The 27800-nt window shown below is 47.7% G+C and overlaps 1 protein-coding gene and 1 long non-coding RNA gene across 2 annotated transcripts; one reads left to right on the top strand and one right to left on the bottom strand.

The window, feature by feature from the left end:
• The first annotated feature begins 1858 nt into the window (after nucleotides 1-1858).
• Nucleotides 1859-9401, top strand: PNPLA1 (patatin like phospholipase domain containing 1). The gene is made up of 8 exons (XM_035570620.1): nucleotides 1859-2060; nucleotides 4806-5038; nucleotides 6098-6163; nucleotides 7482-7694; nucleotides 8086-8146; nucleotides 8256-8396; nucleotides 8700-8799; nucleotides 9284-9401. The coding sequence occupies exons 1-8, from the start codon at nucleotides 1859-1861 to the stop codon at nucleotides 9399-9401; spliced, it is 1134 nt and encodes a 377-aa protein (XP_035426513.1).
• Nucleotides 9402-14424: 5023 nt separating this feature from the next.
• On the bottom strand, nucleotides 14425-15326 carry LOC118260412 (uncharacterized). Its single transcript, XR_004782226.1, has 3 exons — nucleotides 15222-15326; nucleotides 15079-15139; nucleotides 14425-14584 (listed from the first exon to the last, which is right to left on the bottom strand). It is a non-coding gene; the product is annotated as an uncharacterized LOC118260412 (long non-coding RNA).
• Between the last annotated feature and the right edge of the window lie 12474 nt (nucleotides 15327-27800).

The raw sequence follows: 27800 nt of genomic DNA, 5'->3' as shown, positions 1-27800 counted from the left end.
TTGATGCCTGCTTAATTCCCTGGGGGCCTGATGCACATAAGAGTCAGATTTAATTCACAGAGCATACGGAAACAATTTCTTTCAGTGTGCAAACACTTATGTACTTCTGATGCACTTGTGTGCTCAGATCAGTTGCAGTGAGAGCTGATGCTTTTTACCTTTCTTCTATTGGCAGATATTTGCCAGTGCCTTTTAGTGAACAAATTGCCTTTCCCAAGATCTGGAGGCATGAATCACACAGATCAAAGCCATGGTACGGCTGAATGAGCTGGCAGGAGGGATGGGATGGGGCATGCAGGTGGGACACTCACTTGTCGAGGGGCTAAAAATCAAGCACAGAAAAGACAATGAATGGATGTAGAAGACTGAATCCAGTAAGACTGTATATCTGCAGTAGGAAGTGGTCACATGCAAACACCCTCTTGCAAAGCAGTTGTTCACTGCTGGGACAGGCCAGATCATGTTGCAATAGGTTTATGAGCTGGTGGCTTGCTGCTTCTTGTCCTGTGGCCCAGGCCATCCCTGGCCATGCAGTGACACTGATCCAGGGGTACTTGCAATTGATGCTCATCTGCTGATGGCAGCTACCAACAAAACTCCAATCCAGAAGCATTTTACACATTGAGGTCAGAGCTTCTGCTACCACCACACAGCATACAGCCCCCAGTGGGGCAGAGGGGACTCAGCCGTGGCTGGAGAGGACAAGGAAAGTTCTTGAGATTCAGGGGGGAACAGCATTGCAAAGGTCTCCTCTGGATGCTGGGACAGTCCCATTTCCTTGCAGTGTCTTGGCCAGGCTTTCACACCAGCCCAGGGAATGAGAAGTCTCTCCTGAAGCATGCCTGTTAAGTACATGTCCATATTATGCATATGGGTATAATAGACACACAACCTTGAAGGTAGCGTATGTACTATTCGTTAAACATTATGCATATGTGTTTCGACAACATAAGTGACGCATTATTTAGTAATATTTAATAAATCTATTTAAAATGACAATTTTTATTCTGCATGTTGACAGCAGCATTAGGTTTTTAAGGCAAAAAAAGGCACTAGAAATCTATTCATTTTTTCCCTGTTTTTAATTTTTAATGGAGGCAGCCTGAAGGCAGTTGCACTTTGGGTCGGTATCCCAGGATCTGGGGAGCACAGCGCTGCTGCAGGGATCCTCCTGGGACCTTACAAAGCGCAGAGCCAGGGGGAAGAGAAAAGAAAATCCAGCTCCTTGGGTTTCTTGCCAAAGAATATCCAGAAGTCAGGCAGAGACAAAAAGTTTCTGACAGGGAGCAATTACAAGAGATATTTCCAAACCTATCACAGCACTCTGTGTAACACCCCACATCCACTCCTTGTGTAACACCCTCTGGCTTTAAGTGTCTTATACAAGCCTTTACTCACTCAGTACCGAGCTGTGCCTAAGCCGGGATTGAAGGTGAATCCAATTTAGAAAAACACCCTTGATGAACAAAGCATGAAGCAAAGAGGAAAATTTGCGTGGCTGCTCTGATGCATGGTGGCACAGCAGTGTGGGGACCATCTCCAGGTGGCCGCTGACGGGACTTAGGATCACTCGTTATAAAAGGGAAGTCTTGACTCAGCCCTGAGCAGTGGAGCTGGCCATCCTTGAGGATTGCAGGAGCTGTTTAGACCAGGGGAAATCTGGTTTTAGCACAGGAGGCAACTGAAGTAGCTTGTGAATGTAAACACCTTGGGATCTATCATTAAAAAAGGCAAAAAATCCATCTTCTGAACTCCGCTGCAGCTAGAGAGGAGCCTGAGGAAAGCAGAGGAGATAAGAGCTTGACGTTTACATGGTGAAGGACGGCTTGTGACATTGAACTAGAAATTTGACCTCAAGATGACTGTGGAGGATCTGCGGGCTTCGGGCACCCCTTTCTCGCTATCCTTTTCAGGCAGTGGCTTTCTTGCCCTGTACCAGGTTGGGGTGGTGCAGTCCCTCCTGGAGCTGGCTCCCAAGCTGCTCAAATCCGCCTGCAAGGTCTATGGCTCATCCGCCGGCTCACTCATCGCTGCCGCCGTTGTGTGTGGCATCAGCCTCGGTAAGGCAATGACCGCCTAGGTTTCTTTGCTACAGAATTTTTATTTCAGAATGGAACGGGAGGTGATGATGTCTTAAGCACTGTTGGGAGGTGGGATGTGTTACTGGTGCAACTCATATCACTTATAAGGCATAAAAGAAATCCTCAGGTGATGTCACTTTTGGCAGTCACCCTGAAGCAATTTTGGGTGGTGTCAGCTGAAAAAGCCAGTTATTGCTGTCTGAATGTTGTCTCAGATGGTTGGGTAGATACCACATGTGCAAATCTGGACATACCTGTATATTGCATTGGCTCATCCACCTGCTCCTGCTGAAGGAGCAGATCTCCTTCCCTTCTGCTGCCAGTTCCAGGGAGTGCCGAGAAGTGTCCCAAAGCAAGTTCAGCTGAGCTTATGCCATATTATAATATGCACATATAACGTGCTTATGCCCACATAATATCCCCCCTTTTCCCCATGGGTCAGACCCCTTAGCATCCTTAGGGATGTGAGTGGCAGCCACATGGGTGTCTGTAGGGTTAACAGTCCCACTTGCATGCTGCTTGGGTCAGCCCAACCAACTGATCCAGCACAAGGGAAGATGTCGCTCAATGCCTGTTTCTAGATAGCAGAGAAGCTTTCCTGCTGGCAAAAGCACCAAGGCTCATCTGTGGGACAGGATGTACCAGGGGAACGGCGGTCCTTACTCCTGGCTGGAGCTCTTATTGCTGCAGAAGAGGTTTTTACTCTGAACCACTTTAGACAATGTGGAAATAGGCCCCCTTAGCAATAAATCTGCATGTAGAATTAATTCAGAGCAGTTAATCCACTTTAATAATCACATCTTACCATGTTTCTAATTGCAGTCTGTATGTAAACTAGTGTATGCAAGATGTACCTTTGAATGCTGATCCAGCCTCTGCATCAAGCGATATGGATGTTCAGGAGGATCAGGGTCCAGGCACTCTTCTTAGGGTCAAAATAATAAAAGAGAAAGCAAGGAGGAAATGTAAAACACTTATAACCTCTGATGGGCAGTAGAGTCACTCAGCTGGAGCTAAAAATAATTCAGAACTTGGCAAATAAATTTAGACAAAACAACAGGCTATGTTCTGTCAGAAACCTTTCTGCCCATGTGGGGATGAACTTCCCTACAAATCAGCAAGGGCCCTAGTGCTCTCCTCTCTGGTGCAATGGGATGGAGCTGGGGCTCCCACAAGTGCAGGTCGGTCCAGCTGCTCTCACCAGTGGCATCAGCATTGGAACAGGGGGCTGCTGCACTGGGCTGGCTGGGCACTGGCCCCTTAGTGGAGATGCTCAGATGATCTTGTATCTGAAGCACCTTCTTCAGGAGAAGAAAAGATCTTTTGAGTAGTGATGTATCTGGTTGGGTTTCTAATAAGGGAAATGCAATGAGGCCCAAACCTAGCCAAGTTTCTAGCCAAGAAGAGGGGCAGAACGAGGGTTAAGGGCGTGCTCAGCCCCTGGAGAGGTGTCTCACGGGGTGGATGCAGTTGCATGCCTGGGCTGGGTGAGGAGCTCAGCGCTCCCCAAGCCAGGCTGTCCCCTGCCATCCCACCAGTCACCTCTTGGACACGCGGTTGTCACCAGCAAGCTGATGCAGCGGGACAGTGATGGCACTGCATGTGGGGGTCAGCCCAACCAACCTCATGCCCTTGGCCAGAGCCCCTGGAGCTGCAGCCAGCTATCACTGCCTGCCCAGCAGCTCACAGGTTGGTTGTTCAGGTTTTCCCCATTGCCAGGGAGCAGAGCAGCCAGGCAGTGCCTGGGGTGTCTCCAGCTCTTTCATTGTCCCTGAGGACCCTACATGAACCCACTGAGAGTTAATCATCGCACCACATGGCCTAAACATCCGCTCAAACTGTTATAACACCTCTTAATACCTGTGTTGCTCCGGTTGCCTTCAGGACACCGTCTGTCTGTCTGTGCTTTTAAAGCAATCTCCCAAGACAGCACCTCTGCCCCTACAAAAGCTAGTGTAGAGTCCTGGTGGGCCTGCCCAGGCATAAGGATCATTCTTTGCAGGATTGGGGAGCTGGAAAAGCTTTACAAGGCCACAGCTTAGCTGCCTGAGGTGGGCTATTCCCCCAGGTAACCTCTCCATTTCATCAAACAGACCAAGGATCAGTCCAGCAGTGCTGACCACTGGGTTTACTGAAACTCTCTTCCTCCCACTACTTCCAAAACCTCTGGCTGCTGCCCCCTCATCTGGGGCTCTGCAGTTCTCCTCCTTTGATCCAGCTTCTGGGATGTGCAAATGTCTGCAACGACTTTTAACACCAGCTGGGAGGTCGCCAGGGCCCAGATGGGTGGGGAGGCCCAGCACACTGCAGACAGGATGCCCAGCTTGCAGGAAAGTCCTGCACAGAGCAGGGATATGTTGTGCAAGTCACACTGGCACTGACAACCCCACATCTGCGCTGCCTCCCCCTTTCTGGGGCACTTTGGAGCCTGTCCCTAACCCTTGACAGGCACTCTTCAGCACTCATGAGGATGTCACCAATGGGGTTGTGCTCAGTAGCATGTTGTCCTTTGAGGACACCATGGGGGTGAAGTTCCTCTTTCCACCTCATCACCGTGTCCCCAGATAGAGCAGCAGTGTCATCCCAGGGTATAGTGCTCAGATCCATAAAATACTTTAACTGTGTGCAGTGTTAAAAATAGGATTGAAAATATAACTCTAGGGGCAGCGGCAATACTGACTGTTTCTCTGTCTTTCCCTCCTCCCCCGCTCCGCCCCGTATCAGATGACCTAAAGGAATTTTTCTTTGCAACTGCCAAGGAAGCCAGGAAAACCATCCTGGGCCCTCTCTCTCCCAAGTGCAGCTTGCTGGCAAATATCAGGGCTGTTTTGCAGCGGAGGCTGCCAGAGGACTCCTACCAGGTGGCTTCGGGGCGGCTGCACATCTCACTCACGCGGGTAGTGGACGGCCAAAACGTCATGGTCTCTGAGTTCAGCTCGAAGGAGGAGCTCATTCAGGTAACGGGACCCTCCTCTGATGCCCATAGGAAGACTTCTACCCACCTCTTAGGGTGGAAGTACCTAAACATCGATGCTGTTAACTGCACTATTTTCTACCCAAGACAGGAAGAGTGTCAGGAAGCTCTGCCAAAGCCATGGTCCCATCACCATCAGCTCCAACAGGCTTGGAGGGAGGGAGGAGAGGGAGAAGGATGCTGTTAGGTCCAAAGCCAGCCAGGAATAAATCATGCTCTTATAGAGAAGAACGTTTATTTCCAGCCTCAAAAAACTGATGCTGGCATGTTGGTCAGCTTTAAGTGCTAATGACCTTTTGCAAAGAGTGCTGTTAATGCTAACAAGACCTCCCGGCTTCCTGAACAGGTCTCTTCTTGGCCAAGTCCTGTTGGCAGTAATTTTTCTAACTTCCTCAGTACTTTCCTGGGAGGAAATATCTGGACAAAGTGCCTCTGTTGCTGAACCACAAATAGCTAATTAGCCAGCAAATTGGCTGCCAGGGAAAGAATCCCAGGGTAAAACCTTAATGAAGCTGACCATGAGATCATGGACTTGCTTGTCCCAGTAGAGGACAGCAGAACTGCTGGTGTTCACCCTGTGGTGCGTGCCCCAGAGGAACCCAGGAGCCTGAGATACTCATTCCCAGCTGATGAGATTGGTAAAAAATGGTTATACACCCAGCAGAATGAAAATGCATTGTGAGGATGTTTTGGTTTTGTCCAAAAACCTCAAGTCTGAAAAATGACCCCAAAGTTTCACCTTGCCACTGCTAGTAGCAGCATTTGGACAGTGATATATGGATATACAACTTTAATGTTGCTGGCAGCTACAAAATCAGAAGTGAAGTGGTATGCCCTTATCCAGAGAAGCTTTGTTGAAATTAGATGTTTTGGCCTTGAAACATTTCTTCTGGGCACAGTCACATGCAAAGCCCAGGTGGTGCTGACAGCCCGGCTCCAGATGATTTGTCAAGCCTGAATTTGTAGGCACCCAGCTGAGCAGCCTTTGTTCAGGGCAACTTTGATAAGAACATTTACTTCTGCAATTCGTCTCCTCCCCCAGGCTCTCATCTGCAGCTGCTTTCTTCCTATCTACTGTGGGTTCATCCCTCCATCCTACCGAGGTGTGGTGAGTGATATTTTCAAGAAAACATATGCTTGGAGCAGTATGTTCCTGGGTTTAAACCGTATGTTCCCCTCAGCAGGGAGGCTGTCTAGTACCTGTCTAGGCACCTTCTTTTGTTAATGGAAGATGATAAAGCCTTTTAGCATGCTCTTCATACCATCCCATGATTATCTAGGGTGAATGGCCATCTGGAGAGCCCCCTGATGCTTTGCCTATGGACAGAGCCTGGATAACTACTTCTTGCCTCACAGGTCTCCAGAGTGGGATGAGAGGACGCCCACACTCGGGACTTTGACACGCAATCCGGTCACCCCGGGCAGGATCTGTCTGCAGCACAGATGTCTCCATTCACTCAAGTGCAGACTTGCATGGATGAAACATCAAAAGTTTGTGGGAGGATCCTCCCTCAACCATGTGCGCATTCATTTGCTATGAAACACTGCAGTGAAGTCAACAGATTTGGTCTGGCTTCCTGCTAAGCCTCAGTGAAGGAGGAGCACAGCACCTCGTGTTCTCCATGCAGCGTGGCAGCAGACCACAGAGCAGTTAATGCATCACGACCCATTTGTGTGTCAAAGCCCATGAAGCCATGATACTTGGTTTGCAGTTGGTTTTAAGCCAGGGCCTTTCCGCAGCTCTTGTTGATCTGCACTGATGGGCCCTGCTCAGTCCTCGGGTGTCCATGGCTGCCTGTGGCCAGGCCTCCAGAGCTGACCCAGGCTGCAGAGCTTTTACACAAAGCGTACAGTGTGTGCAGGGCCCAGAGCCTGGTGATGTTGCTACTTGACGGTTGGACTAGATGATCTTGTAGGTCCTTTCCAACCTTGTGTTTCTATGATTCCATGAGACTCCTCTGAACTGATATTAATTTGATATGCTGCAGTCCTTGTAACCTCAAATCCCATCAAGCTGAGCATTAAATTCCAGTTCCTTTTGGAATACAATGAATAACATTTTCCTTGCCCAGTGAGTAATTCTCCAGGGATTTGCAGACACTTACTAAATGTGGGCACCCTACTGATTGGGCTCACAGTAACAACAGAAAAAGACCAAACCTGAGATTCAAGACTTTAAATTTATATGACCCTGTATGACTTCTTAACAACTTTATAAAGCTTTATGAACTAAAATAATAATTTTTCCGTTTTAAGAAGTGCTGTGTATTATACAGCACCTGGCTGGGGAGCCATCTGGGTGCTGCGGGCAGGGCACCCAGCAGAAGGAGCTGGCAGATGCTGGCATCTAGGCGAGGTGATGCTGCCCTCACACGTGCTTTGTAGCAACCCTTGGAGCAAATCCTGCCTCTGCTCTTCCCCTTCAGCGATACGTTGATGGAGGATTCACAGGTCTGCAGCCTGTCTCCAGCTTGGAGGAAGCCGTGATCACTGTGTCCCCATTCACGGGAGAGCTCGATATCTGTCCACGGGACTGTCCCGCCATCTTCTACTGTTTCCAGATCTTTAATGGCAGCATTCAGATCTCGGTAGAAAACCTGTGCAGGATCAGCTATGCCCTCTTTCCGCCTAGCACCATGGTAAGCACACCAGGCCCTCGTCCTACCTTTGATTTGGTTAAAACAAATTAGTGCTGGATCTGCCTTCCCAAGCTTTAGGGTTCACATCAGTCTCCATCATTAATTAATTGGATTTCATGGGAAGAAGTCAGACGCTGACTGCCTTGGGGCAGTCCCCACTCCTTTTGCAGTGTATTTTTAGTGGACACTGCTGATGGGTGACCAGCCTGGGATAGGGTCCCGCCTTGTTTGACAGCCTGCAAAGGACCAGTGTGTTGGTGGCTGGAAACCACCCAAATTCCGTCCCAAATTGTCACTCCCAACCCTCCACAGCAAAACAGCTTTGCATACATTCTGCCTCTCTCTCCTGAATGGAGAGCTCTTTAGTGACCTCTAGTGTTTCTCTTTGCAGATCTTGAACGACATTTTTTCCCAAGGGTACCAGGACACTGCCCTTTTCCTGTGCAGGAACAGTAAGTATTACCCCAGGACCCGAAGAGCAGCCTAGAAGCACGACCTGCTCAGCAGCGCATAGCCAATGCGGTTGGCCAAACATCAGCCCTTTCTTTTCATGGCTCACAGATGCCTTTGGCTTTAACTACGTTGACGGCAATTTCCGCTTTGCCAGCATGTGTGGGAAGAGCGACTTTCCGCAGCCCAACGGGATGTTGAATAGCCTGGGCAAATGGGTGCCACAGTACCTGGTGCCACACTTCCTTCCAGGTAGAGGATTCAGGGTGCTGACCTTGGGTTTTGGGGGTAGCTGAGGCCACTAAACGCTTTAAGGGGTTCAATATTATATTTAAGGCATTACTGAGATTCTTATTAGGGTAAATACGTCTATAGCTGCAGTAGCCATTGCAAAGAGGCTTTGTAAGAGTGGCTCAAGCTGGATCCTGGCATGGGCTCAGTACATATGGACTGAGCTGCAGCAAGAGTGGCTGGACGGGAGGAATTGTTGCCTTTATTGGGTTATTTCTAATGACTGGTCTTTATTTACTTCGGTGTTGTCACCCATGGGAGCAGGCCTGGCTCGGTGGAAGAAGCAGGAGATGTTCAGACTGCAGGATCCACTGTCAAAGGTCCTGTTGCAGCCATACAAGCTGCCGGCTTTCGTCAAGAAGGGGTAAGACCATCTTGATAAAGGCATCAAAGCTGAGACTGATAGAGAAACAACTGGTTGTGCCTTCAGCAGTGGCAAGAGAGGCTGAAGCGACATAGTGCCAGGTTAGCTCTGGGCAGACAGGCACCCCTACAAGCCTGGTGCTGGGGTGTGTAACAGGCTGTAGTATCCTTCAGGTGGCAGCTCTACAGGAAACACCAAGAGCAGCCTCTGGGGCAGTGCACGCTGGCAGCAAGTCCCTGTTTTACTATGAACCAGGGCAAGCTGATGCACACCCACTGCCTTTGCAAGGTAAACTTAGCAGCAGCTCCTTCCTCTGCAGGAAGATTTGGTATTCTCTGACGCCAAGCCCTGAGAGAGTGGGTGCAGCAAGCATAGGATTACTTGGGTATGGAAAAAGCATCACCACATGCATTTGCTGTTGACTCTCCCCCTTTTGCTGTACTTACCAGACCTTAAACTCCACCTGCTTATTTTGCTTTTGCAGGCTGAAGCAGCAGCTGTGGAAGCTGCTGGAAGACATCGTCTCCCTGGCAAAACAGTTCCAGAAGCTCCTCCAAACTGTGGTGCCTGGCTTGCCTAAGAGAGCCATGGCCAGGGGGTGAGATGCCTGGGCAGAGGGAGGGCAGGGTGCAGAGCAGGGAAACCCCAGGGGAGCTCACCTATGGGTCACTGAAGCTGAGTTTGGCTAAAAATTCCAATCTGGGGTACTTCATCTTTAAAGTAACTATTTTTTACCCTGGGATGTTGTACTATTTATTCAGTAACATCTGAAAAAAGCTACAAAACAGCCTAGCGCCACTTCCCTATGACAATGTATTCCAGAACATTTATATGCTGGGCTCTGTCCTAGGAGGACACGTGAGGCATGTCCACCAAAATCCCAAGTGGCATTTTGGTACTGAACTGTCAAGTATTCAAGGCAGTTAACTTGCCAGAGACTTTTTAGCTGTGCCTATCTAAAGCCTGCTTTCAAGTTACTTTGCAGGCAGCTGGAAAGGGACTGGCACAGAAAGATTTTATCCTGCAGGCAGCTATTGCTGTGCAATTCCTCATCCAAGAAACAGTCCTTCAATGTCAGACATCCCTGTTTTTTATTTTTTTATTTTATGTTTTTTGTCCATACTGGTTAACTGACCCTGGCTCAATTAACCACCCACTTGTTCCCATAGGTAACCATCCCGGATGGGCCCTGGGGTTTTCCAACGCCAAGTAGTTTTCCATCCCAGGAAGCAGTGGGTGACACCAGAGATCATTTCACACGGCTGCGTGGCTGCTGTCTTTGTGGAGTTTTACAGGAATGGCTTTTTCACTTGGGGAAATGGGCTGATTTTGTTTCTAGAGTTATTGCTGCAGTCTCCCCATCCAGGCCTGACCAGCTTTAACATGATGGCCAAGGAAAAGCACTGCAGTGCTGCATCTGCAGCCAAACCACAGGCTGCACAGGAGGGATCCAGCATCTTTACTTGCATGCATGTATGACCCAGCCACTGTTTTACCTAGCCACTGGCCACCAGAAGCATCCCTCTCCCTTCTTTAATCCAGATTGCAGGACAGGCATTTGCCAGGAAACGTTACATTTTAAACGTGTCAAAAACTTTCAAAGTGAAACACAGATGGGAAGGCATTAGGGAGCATAGCACTGGGCATGAATTCATTTTTATCTAGCTTCCTGAAATTATTTTACCAACTACCTATTCTTGAGCTCCAAATGCACTTGGAGGCCTGCTTTTCCTGCCAGTGGATGTAGGGGCACCTTTGGACCACACTGAATTTGCATCAATTAAGAAGGAAGGATGGAGAAGCCTAAAGATTAACCCTTCTCCTTCTTCAAAGCATTGCAGTCGTGGAGACTGTATCTATTACACAGGGAGAGCTGACATTTCACAAATACATTAGTTCTTTTCATCATTCTGTCATTTGCTGATACAAGCAGTGTACAATCTAGGCAAACACACCTCTTGTTGCTCGTCTGTAAGTAGAAAAAAATGGCAGCACTCTTATTCCAAACACCTTTTGCTCATCAGATGCTGATGGATTGGCTGTATCCCCAACCAAGTCTCCCGCATTTGTTGGTTCCTGATGGGCAGTAAACAGCACAACAGCACAAGCTGTTTATTTGAATAAACAGCTTGTTTAATTGCACAAAGGGAAATAGTATAGATGGAAGTTTCATACAAATAGCTCTGGGGACTGCAGGCTTGAGTGTGGGATAGCTGAAAGCTGCACTGGTATAAACAGATTCAAAGCTAACTATGACTGCTCAGTCAAAGATTAATATAATTACATTCTGCTATCTCTGCTTGAAATCAATGACCTGGAAATACTCTCTCTGCAATGTGCACCTTTGAGCTTGCTAAAAGAAACCTTGGTGCTTGTTTTTGTTGGATCCATCAAAACCTGTTCCTATCTCCCTTCCATACTGGACAGATTTATATAACTCAAGCCCCTCAGCTAAAGCTGGGATGCTCAAAACCAGCTCATGAACTATGACCATCTACCCTGCCACAGGTCAAAGTGGAGGTGGGACAGAGACACCCACCACTCTCAGGCAGGAGCAGGGCTGGTCAGCCTGTCATCTGCTTTACCTTATACTGCACTTCTGTCTTCCCTTGCAGGCAGACAGCCCCACTGTGCAACAGCTTTTCTACCAGGCTCCTGGTCTCTCTAGCAAGTACCACCACCCTTTAGCAGGATAGGGCCATTTCAGTCAGCCTCAGACAGTTACAGTATCTCTCAAATGGGAATTAAAATCCCCCAAAGAAAACTGTCATACAAGAACTGGATATCCAAATCCACTAAGTTTGTCTGCAAATCTCAGCCACAGAACAGGAGCATAGCTTGAACTACCAAGTGCATCTCATCTGCCCCAGTTACGTGGTATGGTGCTTGATCAAACAAAGCTAGCAAAACTTCAGGAATTTTCTTTTAACAAAAAACAGCCTACAAGGAACACCTAAAACAGAACTCCCATACCACAAGCCTGCAGAGGTGTGTTAGGACCTAAGTATTTAGTGACTCATCATACATATCAGCTGCTTTACGCTTTATTAAGCCTTCATCTTTTCAAGCAAGCACATCTGGTGCTGTCTGCTCTGCACAAGCTTGGGGCTAATGGCACAAAGGAATCTTTGCAAGGGGCAAAGGCAAAGTTTGACATTTCTTTGAATCATCTCATGCAGGAGCTTGTTTCGACCCTGGCAATACAAGCTGGGAAAGCCAGATGCACCCCGTTCAAACCATGCAGTAGATTATGTATTTCTCCTCAAACAGCTCTGTTAAGGTAGGGTAATGAGGCCTGGGGGGACAGGAAGAGTGCTGTGGCCCAGCCTGTGCTGGTGACATTGTTGCCAGTGTGCTCTTCAATGCATCTGGGTGTGTGTCAGCAGGCTGGGTTGCAAGTTGCACGCTTCTCTTTAAAACATAAACTGGGGTCAAAGGTAGCAGACGCATTAGGAACAATCTTCTGTAGCTGGCAAAGCCCTAAAGGGAGTAAAACCACATTGGTCAATTTGACTGACTCTTCTGACCCTTCTGTGACAAACTGGATTCAAATACCTGATAGGGCTGCTTCCTTCCCTCCTGTTATCTCCAATGTAATAGGATAAGCATGTTTTGAAATCCTTAAAATAATGTCCCCATATTGCTGTTCTGCTGCTTGGACTAGTCTACACTGAATCCCATAGAGATATGAAGCCCAAGGTAGCTGTGATGAAGGTTTGGACACAATCCAAGCAGTAGGTACTTTCTCTGAAGCTAGATCCCACCCTAGATCCAGTGGGAGGGGAGTCTTGGGGCCTGATCCATGCAACTGAGCGAAAACAAAACAAATGTGTCCTATCCTGTGTCTCAGGGTTTTTGCTGCAGATGTTTTATCTTGGACTGACTCGGTTTCTATGTTAGATACTAAGGGCTTGCAAAATGTCCTGCTGGGCAGATGGATAAAGAGGCAAATGTTTGTGATTAACTCACTAATCTAGCCTGAACTTTGCTCCTGTTCAAGCCTTACACGAACAATAGTCCTTTTGGAGCTATTCTGGCTTATTCAGGAGCACAGTTGAGAGTTGTGTGCAGGTTTATACCCTTACTTATTTAGTTACACCAATGACCTTACAGTGTTGTACACGTAGACAATGAAATAGCCTTTTTCTGACCTAAATCAGGGCTTTTCCTTCCCAGCCATGAAAAATCTGAGGCACTTCTCCCCAGGAGACTGAGCCCTTACTGATGTCTTGGTTGTTATCTGGCCTAACAAATAAGTCTTGATTCCTACCACATGTGATCTTAGGTTAGTGAAAACTGTTATAGCCCAGCTGCTGGCTTAGGGAAAGCTCATTTTAATTCCTACCCTCAAAACTAGAGACAAAGGAACCCCTGATTGTCCAGACCCTGTCCAACATCCAAATAAACCTGTTTCCTACTCTGCTGCTTTCAAAAGCTACATGTAGATCAGACTGATTGAGATAAACAAGCAAGCATGCAAACTATTATGCATTTTCACAGTAGGTCTCTTTCCACAGGTTGAGTTGTCAGTACTTTACACTGGTTTTCAAATGAAATGTCTTTTTTGCTTTCATTTAAGGTTTTGCATTCATTTTCCAAGGTTTTATTTTTAGATATGGAATGGTGAGGGCCCTGTTTCCCCCCTCTGTATTTCTCATCTGGTGTGGTCCTCCTAGGTGTAGAAGCCACTATATTTGTATCTTTTTTCATTGTTTTCTTCAGTGTATGTGGTAACATTTTAAATCACCACCATGTTGGAAAAGCTGTGTAATTTCCCCTAAACTGACAAACTTGGAAATGCTGGAAGACTCCGAAAAACAAAAGAAATAATAAAGGGAAAAACAATGATGCACCCTAGCATGTACTTCATTGTATTCTGCTAGTAACAAAAATACAAACTGGAATTTGAAATGTTTAGAGTTCAACAGTTTTCCCTGTCAAAATTGAAGTGGGATTGAGCATTATTTTTGCACAGGATTTCAGAAAACTAGAAGTTCTGGGTTTAAACTTGGCTTATTTTGCTTAAAACCAACTCAGGCAGAGGTTTATCTGCAGCTCTAAAAATCTTTTCTTGCACGCTGGAATAACTAAGTAGAAATTTTGGTTTGACTGGCATAGCAAAGCCAGCCCTAACTATTGAGACATACTGCTCCTTCCCTTACCCTTAATTAAATGATGTGTGGGCAGAACCAGTTATTACCTCACAATGTAAATCACTTTCTGATAAGAAAGAGCTACTCCTCCAAAGGGCCTTTCTGAGCTAGCCACGGACTAAGATCTGTACTTCATCTGTGGGGGAAATGATAATGTGAGCAGCTGGGAGTTCAGGTGCTATTTGTCAGAAGTCTGCCAGGGAGAAGCAGGGGAAATGTACCTGCCCTCAAACTTCACCCAAAACAAGCTCAGCACAAGGCTTTGCTAATAACCACTGAGGGGAATCTCTCCCTTTCCAGATGTTTTCAGCTCATGGAGCCTGTAAAAACCCAAATAACCTTTCAGACCAGGGCAAGTGTCACATAGCTAATGAAAATTGATGGGATAAAAAAAGGGTTGGTCCTCTACCTTTCTGATGGTTGCAAAGGGTGGTGTGGGTCTTCCTCCTCCACTTCATGTGCTGTCTGGATGCTTAGTATGTTCTCTTTGGTGATGTCCTCAGGGTCTGTGGCCCTGGAGTGAAGTATTCTTGCTTCTGGCTTCCTGTGCAGGGTCCCTTCACCTTTCTGACACAATTCCTTGTCGAATGGAAGCGTAAAGTCCTCAGCAAGATAATTTATACCAAATAAACCTGGAGGAAGAGAAGACAGTTCTCACAGGTTATGGGTCAACTTCAGCAATGCGAGGCATGACCACAGGCAACTGGAAAACAAGAGGACTGATGACCACAGTGCATAGCTAATCTGAGTTGGGTTTCTGGGTTAGGGACCACCAAACATTTTTGTTTGCATCAGCTTTGTGCATCAGTGGATGATAAGTCTAACATCACACAAGGCACCAGAGCCCATGCTTCTCATGTCTGTTCCCTGGAAAACTCTACCATTCCCAGCATGTCATAAGAAGAGAGGTGACCTAACACCTTCAGAGGGGAAGGAGTAAACAGGGAGCTTCAGCATTGGACACAAGAAGGATGGGACTCAAGTAATCCTGTCAATGTCAGAAATGCTGGAGTCTTTCCTCCGGTCACTTTATATGTGCCAGCAGCATATCCCTTACCCTCTGTCAGAAAACCAGCACTGTAAGAGAATCACCTGACCTACCTGCTCCTCATTCCCAACCACTTACTCAGGTTTTTTAAGAAGTTGACTGTGTCCCGGTAGCCATCGTCATAAAACTGGTCACAAACCTGCAGGAGGGAGGTAGCAGTCAGGACAGATGAGCTAGCTCTAGGGGCCTCATGGCTCTGGGTACCTGTAGAAGTAGCTCACTTGCTTTGTGGGACACTGGAAAATACACAGGAAACGGTAGATGTTTTTTTTTGATATCTGTAAAATACAATCAGAGATTTGGAAATTGAAGAAGGCAGCTGGGCAATCTTTGGGACAGATGTCATATTCGCCAGCGAAAGCAGACACGGTGATCATGGTCTGGGATGTGAAGTTGGCCTTCCACATGCCGAGTTCCCCATCAACGTAACGCTAGGAGAGAAAAGAAGGAACCCTGAGCCACCTTCTCCAAGAGGGGAGAGCTGTGTCACATACGTGCATATGGCGTTTCTTCCCCACCCAGTCACAAATAGGCCTGAGGGATGGGGGCTGTGGAGGTCTCCCAGGGAGCAGCCCTGAGCACTGTCTTTTTCACGTGCTCCAGGTCTACAACCACCACATCCTGTCTCCCTGTTGAACATTTATTCTTTAACAGATTAGTGGGAAAATGTAGCAGAAAGACACCACAAACCCTAAAGACTAAGGGTAGCTGCTTTTGTGAGGAGGTCCCTTGGGTCTGTACTGTAGTCAGGCAGTGGGGCACCTGGGTTCAGCTCTTCCCTCTGCACAGCACTCAGCAACTTTGGTGGCAAACACGGGTACAAACACACCTAATGCCACCAATGGAGGAAGGACACAGGCAAGATGGGCCCTTGGCCTGACCTAGGACATGATCTCAGGACCACTGGAGTACTCACCACCCCGTGGTACAGAGGAGGGAGAAAGCCAAAACACAAAGGGATGAAGCAGCTGCATAACAGGGCCTACGGGAGAGAAAACAAGTGCATTGGTGGGCAAAGAGCCATGAAAATGTCTTGCCTTTGGAGACAGCGGCTCATCTGTGGATACTGAAATGGGACCCATTGCTTGGTCACTGGGCACCACTGGCTGTTGCAAACCAGACCACAGAGGATATCCACAGCCAGGGGCAGAGAAGGAGGAAGGTAACCTGTGAAACACCTTACTATGCTCCCCATGTACGCAGGCCTGTATATAATTCAGCCAGGAATCAAAAGGGATCATTTTTGATTTTTTTCAGCTTGCCGCCCTGTCTGGTTTCTGTATTGGGTTTATGTGGCAAGGTTTTGGTAGTGGGGGGCTGCAGGGGTGGCCTCTGTGAGAAGAATCCAGAAGTTGTCTCATGTTAGATAAGGGCCTGCTCCAGCCAGCTCCAAAGGGACCTGCCCGCAGGCCAGAGCCAGGCCAATAAGCGATGTTGTTTGTGCCTCTGTGAGAGCAGATTTAAGGAAGGGGAAAAAAACCACACACACACGCACACACAAAAACAAAACCAACCAAACAAAAAAACGACCTGCCGCACCACAGCATCTGGGAGAGCAAGGAGTGAGAACTAGCCCTGCAGACACCAAGGTGAGTGCAGCAGGAGGGCAGGAGGTGCTCCAGGCACACAGCACAAGTTCCCCTGCAGCCTGTGGAGAGGCCCCTGGTGGAGCAGGCTGTCCCCCTGCAACCATGGGTCCCACATGGAGCAGATCTCCACGCTGCAGCCCGTGGAGAGGAGCCCATGCAGGAGCAGGTGATCTGGAGGGAGCGGCCACCTATGCTGGACCTGTGCTGGAGCAGTTTGCTCCTGAGGGATGGACCCCATGATACGGACCCATATGGGAGAAGTTCTTGAAGAGCTGCTGTCTGAGGGCAGCCCCCACAGGCTCAGTTCAGGAAGGATGGCATCCTGTGGGAGGGACCCCACGTGGAGCAGGGGGACCAAGAAGGAGAGGCAGAAACGAAGTGCTAGGGACTGACCGCAGCCCCCTTCCCCTGAGCTGCTCAAGGGGAGCATATAAAAGACAGTGGATGGGGGGAAGGTGTTTTTAATTTGTTTTTAATTTCTCACTGCTCTAGCTTGTTAGTAATAGGTAATAAATTACATTAATCTCCCTATGATGAGTCTGTTTTGCCCGTAATGATAATTGCTGAGTCATCTCCCTGTCCTTATCTCAATCCTTGAGCCCTTTTCATTGCATTTTCTCCCCCTTTCTCTTTGAGGAGGGGAAATGAGACAGCGGTTGTGGTGGAGCTCAGCTGCCCAGTTGAGCAAAATCACCACAGCTTCAGAGGGCAGTGAGGACAAATCACAGCAAAGAGCCAGGCTTCCCTCGTGGATGCCCGCGGGGCAAAGATAAATCGCACTCAGCCTCCTCTCTCCCCTGGGGGACCTGGGAGGCTCTCACCTGAATGAGGTCCTCCTTTGTGGCAAACTCTGAAACTGTCACGCTTCTCCAGTCATGCACGCGGGTGAGGATAACATGCAGTTTCCCAGATACCAGCTGGTGGGCATTCACAGGCAGAAATTTATTTAAGGCATCCTTTAGGACGTGAAGGATTTTCCCTCGAGTGGATAAAAGCCCTTTGAAACAGTATATATCACCACTGATGAACTGCTTCTGCAACTCATCTAAAGCCAAGACAAAGCAATTATTAGTTATGTACTTTCTCAGGTGTATTTCCACCTGGAAAAAGGGCATTTCACCATGCTGTTAAATACTGATAAAGAGCCATTGTCTTCAGTAGGGCTGAAGCTCTTATGTGTGGACCCAGATTTTCCAATAACTTCAACATTGCAAAAAGCAGAAGTATTTTGTTTTCTAACCCCATCTCTCTATGTCCTCCATCTTAAAATAAAATTTGGAGATATGGAAGAAAATCTTGTTTGCTCTACGTCTTAGTGTATTTCTGAGCTGTGACTATAAATTTATTTTTAATTCATGGGACAGTAATACTGATCCTCTCCACATTCAATATTTTCTTTCCCTTCTGTTTTATGAATCTACCAAAACCCCCAAACATTACGCAGGACATTTTTATTTCTTATATTAGGTAGACTTATCATTAATTCAAATTAATAAGACTCAACGACTTATTTGATAACTATACCTTGCATATTTTCTCTGTGCTGGTTAATTTTTCCATGTCTTTCAATCTTAAAGATGTAAACAAAGTAAAATTCTGAGGAATTAACTACTGTAAAAGTCTGAGGAATTAATTGCTGATTAAGGATAACAATTAAAAAAGATCTTTTGCAGCTCCAGCATATCTAGACATTTGATCTCTCTACACAGAGAATAAAGAGAAGTGCATAGCCCTTACCCATATCACACTCGCACAATACCGATGCAGCTAAAATCGATCCTGAAGATGCCCCATAGACCTTGGATGCAGATTTCAGTATCTCAGGTGACAATTCCTGCAAAGCCTTTAACACTCCAGCTTCATACACTTGCATGAAACTGCAGCCTCTCAGCAGTAAAGAGAAAGATCTTCTCTCATTTCTCTTTATCTTCATTACCGCTTCTGACACAAAATGCTCAAGTCACAAGAGAGCAGCTGCACAGGATAGGCTCACAAGTCTCTCCTAAAGCCAGACGATGCTTGGCTGTTCCCAGCCTGCTCCCGTTTCTGGCTGTTTCTGGCCACACTCTTGGTGTCTTTTTATCTCTATATATGACAGAGATCTCAAAGACAAATGTCTATTGAAACAACAAAAGTGGGCAGAAACGTGTGACGTGATGATGTCTTTTAATACCTAAGGCCACTCATTAAAATAAATGAACTGTGTTGCAATATGTTTCTAAGAAAGGTGTGCACTGAGCTGCTGGGTAAAAGCCCCAGGCAGTATGGAGGGCCACATGTCTCCAGCGCAGCAGCCCGGGGGTCAACAGAGGCTCATTTCTGAGCCCTCCAGAGAGAAAAGCTGACTCCCTAAAATGGTGAATGGCATGAGTGGTACCATGGGGTCCTGGCCTAAGTTTCCAGACTATTGGTAGGTAGGAAGCAGCAAGTATTCCCTGGTATACAAGTGTCTTGCAAGATGCTACTCAAAACTGTCTCGTCCCATTTGTCACAGGTTACCAAACCCTGTCCTATGGAGTAGAGAACTTGCAGAAGGTGATTGGATTATGAAATAAATCACAATTCAAGTTGTTTTCCTAGTTCCACAATTTTAGGGTTTGAGTTTGCTCACAAATGGTAAAAATTCAGAGTACATGTAATAAGTCCTGGCTTAATCTGCCTCCTAAATGGCTGAGGTTTCAGTAGAGCAGTAAGTCAATAAGAAAGTAAAAAGGGTGAAAAAGTCCAACAAACATGGCGATCTATTGATTATCCACCCAGGAATAATCCACCAAGGCCTTCTTAGTCTTGCAGCTTGGTGACATGTTGGGAAACTACTGTGTGGAAAAGCAGCACTGAAAGCTGGGCAAGAGCAGAGGCAGCTGTCCAACAAATAACAAAATTTGGACATGTTTCTCCGCAAGATGCATGAAGATCTATCCAATGTCTTTGTGAAAAAGCTTCCAAAACCACCTAGGAGAGGTTTGTTTTCCTTTTGCTGTGTGTTGATGTAGTACTTTTAGTTTTGTGTCTGGGTGCAGACCTGATCTATGTAAGGGGACTGCAAAGCAACTCTCGTGTCAGCATAGCAGCTGTGCTGGTCATGTTGGTGCTAACAGGGCTGTTGTCTCCACTAAACCCTTAACTCCTGTCTGAGCACCATTGGCACAGCGTTAATCCAGCCTCAATTCCACATGGGAGCTGTGTGTGTCACCACCCAGCTCCACCCAGCAGCCAAGCCACTAAGCTCCTTGTACACACCTTTATGAGCATTGCAGATCCCAGTGTTGAACTGCAAAGGGGAAAGAGTGAAGAAAAATGGAAAATTCAGGATGACAGGAATATGTTCTACGCCTAGTCAAAGAGAAAAAAAAGTATGGGAAATAATTGTCTGTCTACCCTTTAGTGTAACCTCCATGAGAAGAGTCAGTTCCAGACGGTGCTGTTTATCACATGCAAGAGGGATTTGGAGTTTGAAATCCACTGGTGAGCCATGTGAAGAAAGCTTCTGAGATTAAGAAAAAGTGACATACAACTTTAGGACAGGGTGGAGGGTGGGGGAATAGCTCCAGCCTTGCAAAAGCACTAACATTGCCATTGCTTCCAGACCTGGGTACAAGCCCTCCTCCCCTAAGTCAGCAGCATGGATAGGGAGCTAGAAATGTGACAGATTACCACACTACTTTACAAACACAGCTAGACAAGTATATTGCTCAAATCACAAGCTAAATGCACAAATCGGGCCACACAGACCACATTTTACTCAATTGCATTTCTGCATTATTGAGAAATCTTGTAGATCCATTTAACTTCTATCCAGTCTTGTAGAACAAAGTAAACAGTGTTTACAATGGAAAAGTAGAGGAAAGTCAAGTCTCCACCTTTTTACTCCATCAATAGCAGGTACCACCACCTCTCCTTGTCTTTCAGAACCTCAGACTGTCATTGGTGGCTTTTGGAAAGAGCAAGAATTAGTAAAAAGAAAAATTCAAGACTGTTTACGCAGCCCTGGGTGTCAGAGTGCAAGGTACCCAGACCTCATCAGTGGGGCTGTCAACGTAGGCGAAATCCACGTAACCTATAAATAGCTGCGACCCAGATAGAATTACTGTTACATGACTGATGGTAATTGAGAAGTCCTGCTGTGGAACTGCAGAAGGTACTTCACGGCCACTCTTTGCCTGGCAACAGGACAGGATGCAGACTGTGTACATCTCTGTGTGATTTCCTGAGTTTTAGGCCCATTGTATTTTACCAGGCCAAACGCCCTCACACTGCTTGGCACATGCCATGTCTTCAGCACGGGGTGAGAAACAGCTCCTAGCAGAGGAAACTTGCTCCTTTGCCTCTTCATCCCAGCTCTGGGGACAAAGCCAAGCTTGGCATTGAGCAAAGCAGCCATCCAGGGTGTGCCAGTTTGAAGCTCCTCTTCAGGTAGACAAATGGAGAAGACATAAACGTGCATTCATGACATGAATGACAGTGGCAATACACAAAGTAGGATTTTTTCCTATGGTGTTAAAACTAATTAGAAGCCCACCCAACAGCCTACCTATAGTCAGGACACAGCAGGGAACAGGCTGACGAGTGCCAAGATGTTATCTTGGCTCCCAAAGGTGGCATGTTTTGGAACTGAAGCCAGAGCAAAATGTTTCTTTCACGGATCTTCTGTAACGAAAACTTGTAACTTTGTGGCTGCACTGTTCTGGGAATCCAGTGGTGTTCCTAACCCATACATGGTTTCTGATGTGCAAGTCATTTCAGGAAGGAGATTTTGAGGAAGTAATTTCTGTACATTTCTGAGGGCCAGCGAAGCACTTGAATCGGATGTGAGGTTTGTCAGACTTTAAGCATTAGCACATGATTTGTCAAATACATTAAATGCACAGCAGATGAGCCTGTACTGCTGTACCTTGCAGGATTTAACTAGCTGTGAGCTGTAGGTGCATTGCTTCCCACACAGACCATTGGATGTCCTGAAACATTGCCACTGAGAAAAAACAGAAAAGCCGTATCCTGAATGTTTTTTCAGTAGGCCATATATGACACATATTCACTCTCCTTAGACAGCAGTGTCCAGCTACTTTAAATTCATCATCCTGGACAATGAAGCTTTTAGCTGGTCAGGATGTTCAGGGCAAAAGGCAAAGGTTAGGAAGGGCTGAGCTCAGACAAGCTGTGCCAAATCGCCCCCCAAAATTTCCTAACCAAGCTATACTTGCAGCAGTGCCCATCACTGATCTAAAAACCCCCACGACAGTTGGAAGACCCCTGGAAGGGACAAACACTGTGGAGGATCTGGGAGCATTTTGAACCCTGAAGCTGCTGATGCAACAGGCACTTGAAAAAAAGAACTTAGACTGCAAGATGTTGAGCTGCAGAGGGCACGTGGCTTTCCAGAAAAGCAAAGCTACTCTGAGATCTCCAGAGCAGAGACAGACTGCTCCTTGCTCTCTGGAGCACGTTTCCTCTCTCGGGGTCAGCAGGGATTGGTTTAGGCTGTATCCTCTGGTCAGGGTTCCTGGAACAAAAGGGTACAAATTCTTGCTTTGGATTCCCATTTACATAAGCGAGACTGTCCCAACACCAAAGGATTCATTAGTCTTGCCTGTGGTCTATGCTCTGCCTTCCCACACGCAACAAGCCTAACCTCATCGCCCTGCTGCTTCTGTGAATGATCAGAAGCAATCTGTGGTGCTGCCCTATCCAGAACAGGAAAACTGGACATTCCCAACAGATACAAGGGAGATAAAAGCAAAGGGGGTAGGGGTGGAATCACTGTAGAAATTCAAGATAATATCTTTATTTTGGGTTGAAATCTTCCCACGTAAAAGCCAAATAAATCTGGACAAAAGTCAATTGACAGTCTTTCTGGAAGGCTTTTTTCTTTTTTTTTTTGTCTAAAGTCTGTAAAAATGATTAATCAAGGAGTTTCCTTGGCACCTCCCTGGCTAAGCACACTCGACAGGAGCTTGATAGAATGACATGGCTCTCACAGTGGTCTGGATCAGCCAATGGAAGGAAAATATTGTTTCTCCCAGTTCACTGGAGTGTGCTGTGCTCACCCCATACACCTTGCCTACCTCTCAGCCAGCTCAGGTGTTGTATCAGCACACAGCGGCGACCTGGAAACACCACCTACTCACCAGAAAAGGCCAACACCAGCCCCAGAGACTACGCTCCCATCTGCTCATCTTCCTTCCAAAAACATAATTTTACTTGAGTTGACGTGATCAACATTTTTGCCAGAGTTCACTGACGATCTTTATTATAAGGAAAAAAGATCAATCATTCACCTGCAAACCGCAGTTATTTCTGTGACTTTGGCAGCTCCCAGAAGGTGCCACATCATACTTTTTTTTTTCTTGTAACAGGAACGTCATATACAAAACTCCAGCCTATACTATATTTAGCATCAGCTACAGAAACCCTTCCCTTGCTCACGTGACAAGCACCTCATCTAGGCACATGATATGATGTCACTGTCTACAGCAGCCAGGGGTGCTGGCACAGATGAACTGTGCTGATTGTGATGAAAACCACTGACTTCACAGATGTCCTACAGCTACAGGCAAAGGCCATGATGCGTGTAGCCAAAACAGCCCGCTGCCATGGGTGATACGGGGCCTTCCCTACTGTAGACGCTTTCCTGCTCACAGCTGTTCACCAAAGACTTCAAGGAGAGCGCCCAGGTATATTTGTAGCAGATCGCTACGGGCAGCCTAAGGGGAATTAGGGCAAACACTACTCCACTTCAGGCTAGCAGAGACTCTTTAGCTTTACCAGAGCTGTCAGACCACCCTGCTACAACACCAAGCCAGCTTAGCACCAGACAGGGCATAACGCCAGGGTCAAGTTACACCATCCCCTTTCCCGAGGCAGGAGCGAACACCTGGGCAGAGCCCCGGCCCCGTCGCACAAAGGGGGCAGCCGGCCAGCCTCTCCGGCGCATGTGCCCGCTCCACGGCCGCAAGGACAGCTCTTGCCACCAGGGCAGCAAGCACGCAGCCACGTAACGTATTTCGGAAAGAGAAACGCCCCGCCGGAAGTCAGATGTCGCCGATTAAAATTTCCAGAGCACTGCCAGTGCAAAGGTGCAGAAGCCTGCAGGTCCTGGGGGAGGGTCCGAGCACCTTCAAACAACGCGGCTTAACCAAGCAGAGGGGCCCCGCAGGGCCGCGGTGCCACAGCGGGCGGCGGGGGAAGGCCCCGCCTCGGCCCCGCCGCCGGACGCACGCCCGTGGCGAGCCCCGGCGCGCGACGGGACGCGACGCCCCCGCGCGTTTAAAAGAGCCTGAGCTGCGCATGCGTGCGGCGGATTTTGCCCGTGCCCGCCATATTGGAAAAGGGCAAAAGGAAGCGCTAAAGGCCCCGCCCCCTCGGGCGCGTCCGAAAGAACGTCAGGGAGCGACGCGACCTGCGGGGCCACGGGGAGGGGGCGGGGCTTGTGCTGGGGGCGGGGCCTCTTGTACGCGCTCGGCGCCGCGCGCCGGGTCTCGCTCTGGGGCAGCGCCGGGTGCGCGCGTTGCCGTGGAAACGAAGGCAGTGACGTGCCCTGCAGCAGGCCCGGGGCGTTAGCGGGGTCTTGGGGGCTCCCAGCTGCACCAAGGGGCTTGTAGGGCCTGGGCAGCGAATGAAGCCACCTTCTCACGTAGTTGCTTTCTGGATTTTGTAGTGGCTTGCCTTGAAGGCAAAGGAACAAGCAGATTTGCAGGCCTGAGATCGATTCTCAGGATTAATTGTACCTAATCACAGAATCGTTAAGGTTGGAAAAGCCCTCCAAGATCATCTGCTCCAGCCATCCCTCCACCACCACCAATGTCACCCACTAAACCATGTCCCTGAGCACCAGGCCCAACCTTTCCTTGAACACCCCTAGGGACGGTGACTCCACCACCTCCCTGGACAACCCATCCCAACGCCTGACCACTCTTTCTGAGAAGAAATGTCTCCTCATTTCCCACCTGAACTTCCCCCGGCACAACTTGAGGCCATTCCCTGTAGTGCTATCGCTAGTTCCCTGTTCAGCCATGACAATCTTCTTAGGTAGCAGGAAAGCTCAGAATGAGGGAGAGCTTGGAAGGTCATGTCCACTTGTGCTGCTCTAAGCAGTATCAGCCATGGGGTCAGGTCAAGTGCTCAAGCTGAGCCTTAGGTCTGTGGGAGAGCTGGCTTCAAAAAGAAGCCTGCTTTGCAGGAGGAATTAATAAACATGACTAGATGGGCCCGTGTGTCTCAGGGTTCCCCCAAACGTTTGGCAGTAATTGCAGTCTTATGAAATACAGCTGCTTGTAAGGAAAGGCACCAGCTGCTTTGCATTGGGAGGGGATGGCAACAGTAGGAAGAATTCAAAATATTTTAGCAATAGAGGTTTCAGAAACTTAAATAATGAAAAACAGGTACTTTTCTTGTGCCAGGCATACAGTCAGTTCTGGCTTTGTCTTGTAGCGTAATGTTTTACTGAGGAAGCGTCAGCCCAGGAGGGACAGCTGCCCTGCTGCTTCTCATGAGTGTTGGGTGCTTTCCTGTTCCTGTTTTGGCTGTTCAGCTTTATCACTCAAAGTGATTGTAAGCTCATGGAAATTTGGGTAGAAGCAAGACTAAAGCAATTACATAATGAGGAAGTCTAAGATCCGCTTTCCAGTCTCTAAATGTTTCGCACTAAAATATGGCACTGAGCTCCGAACAAGCAGATGGTTTGACCTTCCTCCTGCCTTGCTTGTCAGAGCTGGTTGGGCGGTGAGGTGATGAGTGTTCATCGGGGAGTGGAGTGGGGTGGCCATGCCATCTGGCTCATGGCTCTGGTCACACTGAATCATGCTGATTGTCATTTTTTGGGATGGTGCCGGTGTCGATACAAGCAGCTCTTTGGCAGCACCTGTGGTTCAGAGCCTAAGGCTCTGATTAAAAAAAAAAAAAGTGATAAAATTGGATCTTGGAAGGAAAAAGTCTTTTGCATGGTGTTGTCATTGTCATTGCATACGATCATGCAGTCCAGAATAAAACCTTTCATTTGAAGCAACAGTATTGCTATGGCTGTGACAAATAACTGGAGAAGACCAAATAGTTTGTTCTCCTTACGTCTGTGGCATTTAAAAGCCAATGGATTGTGCTGTGTCTCATATTGCGTCATCATGCCAAAGCTGAGTAATTGATGGGACTGGTAACAATCTATGAGAGCATTAAATGTATCAGGGAAGATGAAGGGGGCCCTGGGGAGCTGTTGGCATCTGTCACTGACACATTTGGGAAGGAGAATACCAGTTGCTGTGCGGAGTTTGCCTCAGGGTGGCTTTTGTAGCTGGCGCATGTGGATTAATGCAGTAGTCTCTAATGGGGATTGGTATTTTCCAGTCACAGCCCTCTCTGTGCCTCAGTTTCCTCTGTTGTAAAGCAGAGGCAGTGCTGCTGTAGGTGCAGGAGGAGTTGCAGATACAGATTTACAGAGGGTTGGTGCAAGAAAGCATTTTCTCTGAACGAGAAAATCACTTGTAGATCAGATGGTGGGGCAGCGAGGTTTCAGGTGGATGGAAGGGGGTGTGTGCAGCAGGGCACCAGACCTCCCTTTCTCTCCATGGTCTGTCTCGTTCCTGGATCGGTCACATCCCTTTTGTTCCTACACAAGCCAAGGTGAGAGATATGGGATTGAAATGGAAACTTGGGCCATGCTGGTGTGGCCCAGCCTGGCACAAAATGTGTATTAGAGCCAAAGTTTCCTGCTCCTTCTGGACAAAGTGTTTTACCTTCAGTAAGCAGGAACATGCAGAGACCAGGTTGCTTACTACACCCCTGTTCTTTCCCAACCACATCTCCAGGTTAAACCTGGGGTTAAACCACCAAATCCCAGAGTCTTGTGGAGGCAGTACACAAAATAAGGTCATGAAAAGAGGTAGAAGGGATGAACCCTGCAATGTGCTGGCCAGTGAGCCCAGGGAGCTGTTGGTAGGAAGAGCACATGGCTACATTTGGACTCTTTATAGCCAATAGATGGATCAGCCTTTCCTCCCACAGGATATCTGGGAAGCCCTGGGCTAGGCTAGATGGAGAGAGCGAGAGCTTTGTGCCAGACAAGGCCAGCTGTGCAAGGGGGAATGAATCTCCTGGCTCAGGGCTTTAAAAAGTGGTCAATTATGGAATAAAATAGAGTTGAGCACAGTGCAGGCTGTTGCAGAACTGGTATCCAGGCTCTTTGTTTAGGAGAGATAGTGGTCCTTGAAACCCTTCATTCATGCTCAGGAAATCTCTAGTGATGTGAGTTAGCAACTGACACAGCCTCTTCAGCTCTCTGCCCTGGAAACAAGCTAGCATGGGAGCGTGGGTTTGCAAGAGCTGCAAGTGCTGCTGTAGCCCTGGATTTCTGCAGACCTTCACAAGAGGGCAGAAAATGGCTGAGGAACGCATGTGGCTCTGGGAGCCTGACAGCGACTTTGATGGAAAATTCTTGGGGACCTTCTGGTCTGCTCTGAGGCAGAAGTGTATTGTGGATTCACCAGAAGAGCTGGCATAAACATGTAGCAGAAAGAAAAAACAACTAAAGCAGCCCCGCTGTGAGCACCCCGGTATGAAAAGTGCATTTTGTGTGAGCAGAGGAACAGCTGCCCTCATCCCTGTCTCCTGGGGAGGACACCAGGTTCCATCCCCACTCACAAGAGGGGATTTGTTCTAGATACAAGCAGAGGGAGAAGGGGAAGGAGAAATGAAGCTGGTTTGCAGAAATCAGACTTTATAACCTCGGAATAGTTATAAAGCAGGTATGTTTTTTCAGCGCTGCGCACACACGCCGGGCGCAAGGGGGATAGCTCCACCTAACTTGCGCACCAAGTGTTACTGTCAGTATGCTTCTATTAGTGGGACAAATACCTATTCATTTCATTTCCTGTAAGTGTCTTGCATATTCACCAGGTCTCCGAAGAATCATTAAAGTAGGTTCTGCCTCTATTCGTATGTGTACTGGAGTCCTTGGGTGGTCCTCCGGGATACTCTGGTGGTCTTTTGTTGAAAGCCAGAAGTCTTCTTCGCTGCTTATCTTCTGACCTTTCCTGTCTTTGACAGACTTCAGCAGTCAAGCCAGTTCTTGCTGGTTCCATTATCTATGCATGCAGTCTTTTACTCCCTTATCTTCGGGTCGTTAACATACAATTGTGCTAGCTAAGACCTAGGAATCAACATCGTTTGTCTTCTCTGTCTCAAAGCTGCGGAAGATGTGAGGGTGTTTGCTCAGGTTTGCGGGAT

Source organism: Cygnus atratus, chromosome 24 (genome assembly GCF_013377495.2).
Source record: "Cygnus atratus isolate AKBS03 ecotype Queensland, Australia chromosome 24, CAtr_DNAZoo_HiC_assembly, whole genome shotgun sequence".
NCBI lineage: Eukaryota > Metazoa > Chordata > Aves > Anseriformes > Anatidae > Cygnus > Cygnus atratus.
The sequence above is the reverse complement of the archived record's forward strand: the minus strand, read 5'-3'. Positions and strand labels throughout refer to the sequence as shown.